The sequence below is a fragment of the Gymnogyps californianus genome, chromosome 1 (assembly GCF_018139145.2).
Source record: "Gymnogyps californianus isolate 813 chromosome 1, ASM1813914v2, whole genome shotgun sequence".
NCBI lineage: Eukaryota > Metazoa > Chordata > Aves > Accipitriformes > Cathartidae > Gymnogyps > Gymnogyps californianus.
The window spans coordinates 133,732,187-133,744,637 of NC_059471.1; the positions used below are offsets into that span (position 1 = coordinate 133,732,187).

Consider the following 12,451-nt stretch of genomic DNA (forward strand, 5'->3'; position numbering starts at 1 on the left):
CAGCCTCTCTTCAAGGTTCGTGGCATCTCAGCAGCTACTCTTCTTTCTCCTTGGACTTTTCAGCCTCCCTCCTTGTTTCTTCCCTTCTCCAAGGCTATTCTCTGTTGCTCTTTTGGCCTCTCTCCTTTCTTAGCAGCTGCAGGCATACTCTTCTAGTGCTCTTTCAGAATCTCTCCTACTTTCTTGTTATTGTCAAGGTCTCTGGTGCATTCACCATGGTTCTTTCAGGCTTTCTACTAGTTTCCTTGCCTGTTTGAGGTTACTCTGTGTTTCTCTGAGTCTACAGATTTTGGCTCATTTTCCCTTCTTTGATGCTACTCTTTGGGGCACTTTCAAGCTTTCTGCCTTTTTTTTTTGTTGTTTTCTCTGAGGCCACCCTTGGTACTACTGGGTACTCTGGAGCTCCTTTAATATCTCTGATACTTTCTTGTTATTGCTGAGCCTCTTCAGTATTCTCTGGGGAGTCCTTTGCCTTGTCTGTTTCTTTCTTGGCCTCTTTGACATGCTACATTTTGTTTCCTTGGGCACTTACAGGCTTTCTTTCCTTCCTTGAGGCTACTTTATGTTCTCTGAATCTCTTTCAGACTCTCTGTTGCTTTGTTGGCTTCTGCTTGGCTCCACTGTTTCGTCTGGGGATCTTTCAGACCATCTTCTACTTTCCTGGCATTTGGAGGGCTATTCTGTGATCTTTCTCTATCTATCTCAGTGTTCAATCAATTTTCACGGTTTCTCTGAGACTTCTCAGTGTCCTCTGGATGTCTTTCAAGCTACTACTTTGTCCTCTCTTCGACTATTCTGTATTTTCTGGGATACTTGCAAACTCTTTCCTGTATTACCAGACTCTCAAAAACAACTGGCTGTTCTTTGGGGATCTTTCACACCTATTTCTGTTTTATTAGAGTATTGTTTTGAAGGAGGATGGGGGTGGGGGATCTTTTCAGAGATGCAACAGCTTCAAGAGCTCTGGACTTTAACTGCAGTGGAGTTGGAATAGATCTCTGTGAGTCACCTTTTGGCATTTTTTTTGTTCCCTTTTGGTTTTGGTGGTAGTTGGGGTTAGGAGAGAAATGAGGTCAAAGAGGCACCTTTTAAAAAATCCTTTATTTTTATATCATCCTAGTAAAAATCTTTTATATAAAGGCGAAAGTAGGTATTGCATAGAAGAAACACTGGTGCAAACATCACCTGGTGGGAAGGGCATGTTGTTTCTTAGTGTTTACTATCTACTGCACAACAGATGGCAAGCCCATAGGCAAACATCTCCAGGTTTCCCCATGCCAGCTACAGGATGAAGCTGCTCAACTCTATGGAAAGAAGTTACATCAGAATTATGCGTGCCCTACTCCATGCTGCTCCCAAGAACCGTCTGCTGGGAAAACACCCTTTTCCTCCTTGCCTTTTCTATGCCTGACCAATACATTGCCCAAGAAAGACCATGAGGATCAGTTCAGCTGCTCTCTGCTTGCACCCCTCCTGCGTGTGAGTTTGTATTTCATATATACAAACGGTGGTGGACCCAGGATAGGAGAGTTGGCCTAACATGACCGTAGTCCAGGAACTCAATGCATGACATATACAAGGCATCTTCTGTCTTGGAGAAGATTTATGCCATTTGGCGACATTTATGCCATTCTTTTTATCATCTCACACGCTACTTAGCTATGGGCACTTCTTTTGAGCGCCCTCCACCTGGGCTTCCTATAACTACTAGCCTTGGTACCACCAGGAGGGAACAGAATTCACTGCTATCACTTCAACAGCTTTTAAGTAGAGATTCTTCAAGCAGTTCTCCTATTATGTCTCTGCTTAATTTCTGCTGCAGCTTCCAAGCATGAAGCACAGTGAGACAGCAGGTATGCTATAGTCTGAAGGAACACTCAAGAGAAATAGCACTTTCACACACTTGAACTGTGCTTTCATGAATTAGAGATACAGAGGTATGCATTTATACAAATCAATATTTGTGTATATTAAAGATACTTTTACTCAGTATCAGTTTTTATTTAAAAACATGCTAAAAACTTATAGTTAAATAATCAGAGTGACATTTGGGGAAAACACACAGATAGCCACCCACCAGCAATAAGCAAAAAAAGTGCATACATACATGAGCCAAAGCTCCCTTTGACCAGTTTACAGGACAGTTAGTGCCTTCTCTGACAAACTGACTGATGAAGTCTCATACTTTCCAGGGCTGTTTTTTGTTGCCTGGAAAATGGCATTACTTTTCTGCTCCTTTCAGGTTGTCTGTCATCACCTCCCACATCAGCAAGTCAGCTAGAGACACAAATCAGTCCTGCTTTTGACTCTCTTCCTGTAGGTGGCTTCATAGAGATGAATACATGAAGCTTGTGTAACTATCTCACTTAATACTGTGCTTAAAATGCCAAAAGTAGTCATTAAAAAAGATTTCAGGATCTATGCTGCTAGATCGTGAAATGGAATGAAGCATTCTAGAAAAATAAGTTTGGATGGAAGGCAAAGTAGCTGAGTTTGCAACTACACATTTCATCTCTGAGTTACTCATAAACATTTTTTATTTCCTTATTACTTTCACTAATATATTTTACCATTTTTTGTACAAAAATTGACTGCAGATTAAGATGCGGCAGGTACCACTGTGCGACCCAAAAGGACAGAAATTATGCTCCTGCTCAGTCCTGCACCCTGCTCTTTTTGAACACCAGAGAAAGCTAGAGAAAGCTAAGCACCTCTTCCCAAAGGGAGAATGCAGTGGAGCCATCAAATGAAAATCATCCTGTCTTTTCTTCCAAAAATGGGAACGCATCTTAGCAACTTCGGATACAGTCTTACATGTAGCAGCAAGTACACTGGGCATCAGAGCCCCTTCTTCAACATGGAACATCCATCTCCAGTGGGGCTCAGATGCTCCTGGTCCCAATTTTTCTTAGAAATGGAAGTAAAACTGGATTCAGTTTCTGTGCTTTCCCTCTGCTTCTTCCCTGACTCTTTCAAAGGCAATCCAAGTGAAATAGCTAAACCCATATGGCATTGTCTGCTTTAGTGGGAAACAAGAGCCCTGTGAAACTTTGGGCATTGTGCTCATATGGGCAAGGGCCATGCTCTAAGAATAGTAACCTCCTTCTTCACTGCAACACCCAAATTCACCTCTATCATCTCCCACACATCCACACTCCTTCCTGTCACACTGATTTCATAGGAACTCAAAAAAGTGACACATAGGCCACACAAAACACTATTGCTGCCAGATGTACAGATGCATGCAGGACCTACTAGGAAGATAAACAGGGGACTAAAAACTCCCACATACGAAGTGGCTCAAGATCTATTTCAGCCCACAAGGAAAAGATAGGCTGAATGACACAATTAAAATTATATCTTTTAAGAGTTTAAAGTATAAATATTCAGACTGGACATTACGAGAAACTTGTTTACCAGAGGAGTAGTTTGACACGGCATGGCTCTGAAAGGCACAAAATCTCCATCCTCTCCATCCTCTGAAACTCAGCCCAATAATGTCACAGTAAACCCATCTCACATAGATGACAGTACCCCTTTGAGAGTCACATTGGATGAGGTAACCTCTGAAGGCCACTTCTGACTGCTGCTAATACAAAAAGCAGTGTTTCTTTCAGAGCTGAGTCGAGCCCTGACTGGAGTTAAATCAGAACATCCTCCAATGTCTGAGCTGTTCCTTCTTCCTTCACAAAACAGCAAAAACCTGGAACAAAGGGTAAATGGGGGCTGCTTGCAATGAAGCAGCATTCAAACTAGAGAAATATATATTCAAGTTTTCTAACAGGAATGTTCGTAAAAATATGCATTGCAGTGAACTCTGAACTACCCCATTGGATGGACTTGGCAATCCGTCAGCAAGAACCAATTCTGTACTGAAGGTGTGACAACACATACTGTCTCTGAGTGCTGTTTTGGAAATTGCCCCTTTCCTGCATCATCTGGTTACCTTTAATCAAACCACCTTTTCCAGCTCAGGGAGACAGTTGTCATCTTCATCTGTCATTCAATGAAGGGCATGGCATGACAATGTTGCCATCAAATTGCCGTCCCCTTCCCTCATATCCAGCAGCATGCTATGCCTTGGGCAAACTTTTTGAAACAGACAACACAGTCTGTGAAATCTGCTGCCAACTGGCCAGTAGGTCAGACTGCAATCTCTCTCCTTCATGCCAGGGAGCAGTAACTTGCTTAGTCAGTACTTTTAGCTTTCAAAGTAGCATGACATCAAAGCAGCCAGACACCTCTTTGGATTAGTAAAGGCATTGGAACTTTGCCTCACAAGAGTAGGAAGCTCACCATCTGGTCCAATGGGAAGGCATTGCATTCTATGTGAGGAAAGAGCCTCTGATTTGAAAGGAACCACCTTTGTTACAGTAAGGGCATCAAGGCCTTGATACAGGTAGATGATGCCTCCCCATGGACTTGAGAAAAGTTATGTCTTTATTTGCCTGCACCGTCAACTTTGAAAAACATGTCCTCTGGAGATCGCACAGTGGTTCCCAAATTAATGTACAATAAATGTGTAAAACCAAAAACAGTAAGAAGTTATACGTCAGGCAACTAAATTCTAAGCTATATCCATCATAATAATCATCATCATTATCATAATAAAAAAGTATACACCGTAAGGTACAAGAAGCTGCAAAGCAGCTCCAATTTCTAGGACTCTCAGTTAGAGTGGCTTTTCCAAGTCTTCCAGTAAATTGGACATAAGGGTTGAAAACTTAATGGAAGACTTTGAAGAATTCCCCTTGAAGTTGAACACACATAATTTTCCACATATAGCATGGATTAGTAGAGCAAAACATTTTCTTAAGTTAAGAAACATTCTTAGAGCAGATCTATGATTTTGTGTAGAAAATCCATTTGTTTGGGGGGGTTTCTCCCCTCTTTGGCAAATAAATGGCAAATGTGAAACAGACAAAAAAATGAGTCAAATAACAAGTTGTGATAATAACTGGACAAGTAACAACAAAGTAATCAGTCAATGGGACAGATTCCCTCAGCAGGGCTAGGCTTGATACTCTTTGAGGTCATTCCTTTTGTTCATTTTTATGATGAGATAGAAGGGTTGATGTTTCAGAGGCTTTAGGCGTCATATTTTTTGCCAGTCCTGTGAATCTGCTGGAAGAGTGTCATGGAGAAGGCCATCCCAAGAATCTGAAGGAAAACAAACAATAAGGGCTTCAGTACAGGGAGGCTGCCAAAACTGCACTGCTGACCAGTGTTCATGGTCCAACTGTAGTTTTAAAAGTCATTCTACACTAGCCGTATTTCTCAAGCTTCAACACTGATCAGTAAACTTGGATGTATGTTGGTCAGGCACACAGTGATGTCCGGAGATATATCTGTCAGAGCACAGATGGAGGCAAAAAGCTCTCAGGGCTCTTTGTCATACATGCAACAATTTTTCAGAATCAATACATATGAGTTACTCTTCCTTTTTACCCAACAACTTGTGCTTGTTTAGCCAGATAACTGTGACTGAAAACATCAGATTGAGGTATTCTCCCCCAAAAGTACAGCAGTGATACAGGAACCCCAAAACCTTAACGGATTATGATGATAATTCTGCATTTCTTTTTTAAAACACGTTAACCTACTCAGTTCAGTGGCCATGATTTGACTCATTTTGGCAATTTCTAGAACTTGCTTCTAAAATTTAGAAAAACAATTCCCTAAGGGACAGTGTAACAAATGGCTAAACATGGGAACTCCAAAGTGGTGCTCTGAAGTCAAAACGCAGGTAAGCAAAACCCCACTGTAGCATGTCTTCTTTGCTGGGCTGACTACTGACCTGCTTCCTTTCTGAGTAGATGGCCTTAAATGAACTCATAAAACAAATCTGACATTTTTGAAATCATGATCAAACTCAAAGCAGTTGAGCGCCACTTTTCACACAGCAGAATCAAGAATGCTGACAGCAAATCAAAGCCACGTTGACAAACATCATACCAGTATTACCTGCATTATGAGGATGCACATCCCAATTGAACCAAGGACGTGCTTATTCTCATCAAACCAGGTCATAACTCTCTCGTAACATCCCTGAAATGATGAAAGATGAAAATTGAAATCCCAACGTCACATTTTCTTTCACGTGCATTCCCTCTATTTTCTTCCTTCCCACCCCTCCCTAAGTCTTGACCTGGGCAAAGCAAGCCTTACCGTCTTCCACACTAATTCGGTGGAGTTTCGTCCACAGTCTTGGGAGTTTTCTGTACAACATCGGTCTGGGACAGTGTTTTCTCCCAGCACTGGGTACCAATCCGTAAAGTCATTCACACCACAGCATTTCATCTATGGCAAAAGTAAAGGATTAAAAAATTAACTTAACTAGCACAATTTGTGAATCATGCACCACCACAAACTTTTACTTCCACTAAACAACTGTATATTTTCAAAAGGGCTGCCACAACACTTTTGTATTTTTAAAGCGCTTTGTGCTCAGGGATCACTAAAAGCAAATACTTAACAACATAAAAAAATAAACAAAGAAAATAAAGAAAATAAACAGTCCCCTGACCGAGGTATGTTAGTCTTCTTGTCACAGAGACATGAGCCCAAACACCAAAACATAAGGTAACCTGCCCACAACTGCTGAACAGCAAAAGCCTAGCTGCCACAGCTGCAGTTCTACCTATGCAGGTTTTACTGCTTCTCCTCTGTTTCAGATCATCTCTGTGCCTGTTATAGGCACAGAGAATCTCAGAGAGAGGTGAGTATCTTTCACCTTACAGAGTACACTTTGATCCTGCGTTTCACAGTACTCCCTGGATGTTCAGGAGTGCAAAATCAGAAACCAAAGCCATTAGCCATCTTTTAGACTTGGCATGGATGCCACAGTTAACAGACTGCAGCAGCCTTTACAGCCAAATTGTTATCTTTTTTCTATTGAGAAAATATGTTACCTCTGCTTGAATGATATTCCATGCATTTTTCAGTCCAACATTATTTTCTGAATTGTATAGCTTCATACCTTCCTTCAAATCCTTCTTTGCACTCTCACTCACCTGCATCATGTAAAAAAGACAGAAAGTCAACGCATTGCTGTTTAGAGGAAAGGACCAAATGGTACAGACTTGCATATAGAAGGTATCTCTCTTACCTTCTCTCACCACAAACTTAACATGGGTAGAAAAGCTCCATCATAGCTTCAAGACCCTCACAAGTCAGTGGAACCTTTCAGCACCTGCCAAGGCCTAGTCTCTCCCTCAGATTGCAAAATACTGGATTAATTCTCATGCGATAGGACACCAAACAGCTTCCCCTGTACTAAGAGTCCATCATACAGTCATTATCTGATCCAAACTAACTGAAGAGTGATCAGCAGAAATCTGCTGAGCTTACTTTAACTTCGCCAGAGACAGCTGTTGTCAATACCCCGTATCACCCTCTCCTGCCTGTAACCTATAGCCTACTTTAATTTGCTAATATCATAAAAACAGAGTCCCAGCCTCCCAACTTTAACATAGTTATCTCTTGCACGGGTTCAGGCAGGCTATAATAAATGGCCAATACAAAATCAATTAAAAAAGGGCATTATCATTGTTCTCCTTGTGGGGACAGGCTTGTAGGATTTATGACTTTCAAATGTGCTCTTCTTTCTTTAGAGGAGAAAGTTGGAATGCTTAACGGGAAATCTGAGGTGTCCCATTTCTTGTATGAATTTCAGTCCGAGCCTGGAGTCCTGGATGCAGGTAGGAATGCTCCTTGGCTCTGACAGCAGTGAGCTGCCAGCAGAGAAAGGATTAACCAATGGGTCCTAGCATAAAGGTCAACTATATTATAGGATCTGTTTCATCCCTCTTTGACACCCCATTCAAAATCAGAAGTTCACCCCAGCTCCCTGAAATTGGCAGGCATCATAATGACAACCTGTGAAGAGATACAAATCTGGTAGGAGCTCAGTTTTAAAATCAGTCTGGACATGTTCATACTGTAAGGCTCTGTCCTGTGTTTAGCAGAGTTCTCCAGTTCCCCAAGGATTTTTCCAGTCTTACCTATCTGACAGGCCAGCCAGTTGTGCCTACTTAACTTAGACTCTACTAGACAGCAGATTCCTACAGATGGGCTTTATGAGAAGCTGCCTCTTGATCCACTCCGCACCCTTGTGAAACTCTCTGGGACTGTCCAGTTAAGTGAGACAGCTGGTGGCATCTCGAATAACCTATGAATATCCCAGGCCTCTCTCCTCCAGTCCTGTTTAAGGGCTGGCCCTAAGAAGCTAACCAGGTCTCAAGCAGGACCTCCCACAACCCAGGTCCACAAGATGATCAGCTGCTTGCAGAGACATGAAACAGCTATGCTGAGGGCTATCTTAGCTTTTAGGAGAAGACTAAAAGGGAGGCCCTGGACCATGGTTTTATTTCAGGGAGGAAACTGTAAAGCTCAGCAGGTTCTCCTCTCCTGTTTGCTCTCCTCATCACTTCCTCCTCCCCCTGCAGAAGCCACTTACAGAAGACAGCCAAGATCTCAAGGTTAAACCTTCACCAAAGTGAAGAGGAAGAACGCACACACCTCCATCAAACAAAAGCAAACTGAACCTGGTTTACATGCTAGTACAGATAATTAATCTATATGGCATATTTGCTTACCTTGTCCATATAAACAAAGAACAAAATGAGTAATATCAGCTCTGCCAGGAGAATTATCAGCAAAACGATGAAAAACTAGAATAAAGAAAAAACAGACAGTGTATACACACTTGCCAACTAGGGAGCAAACCTGGGGCTGCTAGAAACTCTGAAGACTATAGGCCTTGTCCTCTAAACCTTTCCTCTACTGCCAAAACCATGCAAGTTTGATTTCAAACTATTCAGGCATATTGATACTATATTGCTACTGAAGCTCCTGTAGGTCTCACCATCAATGACGAAGCTCACTGTCTAGCATTCTCTAAATCTCAGGTTTTGCCCTACTATAGTGTGCAGGTTTCAGCAATGCTTTTGTCTTGCTTTTTTTGACTGCTGTCACAGCATGTGGCCCTGGTAGTCTCTTTCCTTCATACAGACTACAGAACAGATGCTAAACCCATTACCACAAAGATCAATGCGACATGCCTCAGGAGTGATTCCCTAGCAGGTGGGCTTTAACCACATCTGACTGCCTGTTGGAATAGTCACTATATTACTCAGCACTTCTATTCCCAACTCTCTGTAGCTGAGATCTCTCTCTGCAGGGGCATCCCAAGTTTGAGCTCCAGTAGTTTCTCACTACTTTTCATTTCCACTAGTTGCCTTTATGTACTAGTGGACTGCCACATAGGCATGGCATCCCCCACACAGACACTGGGGGAGATGTAGTATGCAGTGCAGCAAGCTCTCCAATCGGAAACTCATGATAGTTATGTTAGTATAAAAAGACTTTTGCAGAACCTTGTAAGAATATAAACACTCTTAAAAGAATCCAAAAAATTCAGCTGGTGTTGCAGTTTGTGTGGATGAACAACACAGACCTCATTACTATTCTCTGTTTGCTTTCTTAGCTGTACAACATACAAAACCAAGCAGCAGATAGCAAAAAATAGGTGCACATTTGTCCTCCAGTTTAATTCTCTGAGGCGGTCTAAGGAATGCTGCCCATCTGTTCCCCAACACCATGTAAGGGAGACTTTTACACAAAGAAGACTCACGTGCTCCTTAGTGTCACAGCACCTGTGATTCATAAGCTGTGACTGAATTGGAAGCTGTCTGCTTTGAAAGCCCTCCTCTCACCTTGTGCCACAATACCTCTCTCCTTGGGGTGGGGAGAAGCATGATGAAGCCTCCTAGGTTTATGCAAGAGGACTGACCCACACTGTGTTTTCTGAGAGGGGTTCCCAACCTCCGTGCTTCAGTGCTGGACAAAGACTGCCAAGGATCAGATTTTTTTTTTTTTTTTTTTTAATTGGTAAGGCCTGGCAGAGACCTTGACCTCTTAACTTTGGGACATATGTTTCCACCAACCTCTGACAAAGGCCTTAGATAACGGCAAAGTAGAAAATAGCCATGAGAGGCTTCGAGTGGCATCCAGAAGCAGCTGTGCTTAAGATTGTTCAGTCAATCCTTCTAACAGACATTTCCAGAAGGGCTATCCAGGTTGACCCTACAGTTCATGTTTAACCATTCAGAGGTAACTCAGTAATTTGCTTTGCTATCTAATACATTAGGGCACAAAGTAACAAGGATACATTTGCTAATACAACAATGATATCACTGTGACCAAAGCTGTGGGATGTCATACTGCAAGCATACATAAGACTGAAAGCCAAGGGCAATGTTACAGTGATCCACAAGACTATTTTGCACTGGTCATTTACATAAAATAATAACGAACCAACAGTCACTGGTCTTAGTGAAAAGAAGATGTCTTACACTCAACAGGAGGCACTTGTTTTCCTTGATAGCACCTAGGCAGCCCAGAAAGCCGGTCACCATGATGACTGTGCCAATGGCAATGACTAGGTTGGCAGCTGAAAGCGACGGAAAGCTAGGAGAAAATGTGGCGAAGTTTCCTTGAGACACTGACAGCCAGATGCCCACACCCAGCAGCCCACAGCCACATAACTGCAAAGAGATAAAAAAAAGAAAGGTTTCACCATTAAAATAAATGGCATTGGCTCCTTCCCCCGCTCTCTGAAAGGAAAGAATTTCTCAAGCAAACTCTCAGGTAACTGTTCTGCAGTAATGCTCTCACTGGCTTGGTGCTGAAACAAAGTGAAACTAAATGTTCTTACCCAGACTTGGTCATGTCACCTATACTTCTAAATCTATTCAAAAGCCACTGGATGGCAGAATTCTCTTTTTAAAGACTCAGCACATGAAACCAGGGCTACCCGTTGATCTCCCAACAGCACAACCCAGTGCAATTTTTCTGTAGGAAGATAAAAAACATTGTTTGAAAGAATGCTCCATTGCACTTATTTCTACAGTCATCTACAATGTCTCAGAGTATCCAGCCCTGTATTTCCTCATCCTAGGGCAGGCAAGGAAGTCCGGGAGATAATTACAATCAATAGTATAATTTCAATAAATATTTGTCATAAAATGCCCAGTCCCGGTAGCCAGGTTAGGTTTTAGTATGAGTTGTTGCTTTACTGTTGTTTGCCAATGCTCAATGTCACAAAAATCAGTTTTCTAGGTTTATTATCTACAGGAAGCTCAACTTCCGCTACTCTCTGTCAGTGAGAGAATCTGAAGGAAATGCAAAGCTGCTAACAAAACATAAAATTAACTTCACTTTGCTTCTCACTCTTAACAATACCATGTCTGGTTAAGGAAATAAGGTTTCCCACCCTAAGTCATGGGGCAGGTCTTCAGAACAATGGGCAAGTGTTGCACTACAGGGGGCCTAAAAGCTGGCCATCTTTTAGTACTTGCTTAAAATGGCTCTCATACAACTTCCCATCTGATCTGTGATCACTGTGCAGTGAAATCAGAAGTAGGAGTTAGTTGCACTTTCATTAAATTTGTGAGCTACTAAAGAGTACTATTACAGTTTCCTGCCAAATCTAGCCTTTGCCAAGGTCAGAGGTGAAATTCACATCACTTTCACTGGGAGGGGGATCAGAGTACACTCCCACCCCATCCCCAACTCAGAGTATATTGCTCTAATTTACTTGGACCACTGCATGGGAAAAACAAAACGGCACCTAATCATTACTCACAGTGATATCCCAAAGCTGCTGGTGCTCACCTGTCAGCAGTGAGGAACAAGAGGAACAAAAGTTCTTGCCATCTAGCAGGTTCGCCACACCCAGCCCACCCCATTGTGCTTGCATAAACTTACAACTTTTACTCAAACTGGAAACTCAAGGTCAGAGAACAGTACCTCCACTAAAATAGGGTTCAATCCTGCCTTGTGATGAGCACTAATGTGGCATGATGAAGAGCTGCAGACCAAACTTTTTGGGCAAATATCCCCACTTGTGTCTGAGGTGATTTTACCAGCAAAGCAGATATAGTTCAGGGTACAACTGGCTCCTTTTGGTTTTGCTGCTTCACAGAACATGAAAGAAAAACTAGAACAGTACCTTCTTGCATTTATGTCACCTTATCTATGAGTCAGGCTTATGTTTTCATAACCATATGCATGGTTATTTTCTTTTACTTCCCCTGTGACCCTTCGGTCCCCTCTGAGCCCCCTTCCTAGTTTGCTTGAAGCTTTTGAAACTGCTTTGCATCTAGGGAGATTCACCAGTTTGGTGAAGAATTGTGATCAGGAGTAGGCCTTATGCAAGACGCTCACAGGCATTCCCATGGGAGGCAGAGTAAAGCATCTCCCAATGTATCAAGTCCACAGGAGCTAACATCATGCAAAGCATAAAAATATAGGGTTGTGTATGCAGAGAAAGAGAATAAGAGATGGAGAGTAACTATACTGCATTGGTGGTTATTTCCAGGCCCCCTTGCACCTAAGCATCAGCTTCGCAATCTGGAAAAAAAAACCATAACTGTCTAAAGCTCACAAG

The 12,451-nt window shown here is 42.2% G+C and overlaps 1 protein-coding gene across 2 annotated transcripts in view; it reads right to left on the reverse strand.

Annotated features, from left to right (window-relative positions):
• Positions 1–1,088: 1,088 nt before the first annotated feature.
• Positions 1,089–12,451, reverse strand: part of TSPAN9 (tetraspanin 9) — a 200,123-nt gene continuing 188,760 nt past the window's right edge. For both annotated transcript variants that reach the window (XM_050898445.1, XM_050898435.1), the window contains 6 exons: positions 10,356–10,547; positions 8,598–8,672; positions 6,912–7,013; positions 6,169–6,300; positions 5,965–6,048; positions 1,089–5,160 (listed from right to left, as the gene is read on the reverse strand). In XM_050898445.1, coding sequence (XP_050754402.1) covers positions 5,089–5,160; positions 5,965–6,048; positions 6,169–6,300; positions 6,912–7,013; positions 8,598–8,672; positions 10,356–10,547 — 657 coding nt within the window. In that variant the 3' untranslated portion in view covers positions 1,089–5,088. The remainder of the gene's footprint in view (positions 5,161–5,964; positions 6,049–6,168; positions 6,301–6,911; positions 7,014–8,597; positions 8,673–10,355; positions 10,548–12,451) is intronic.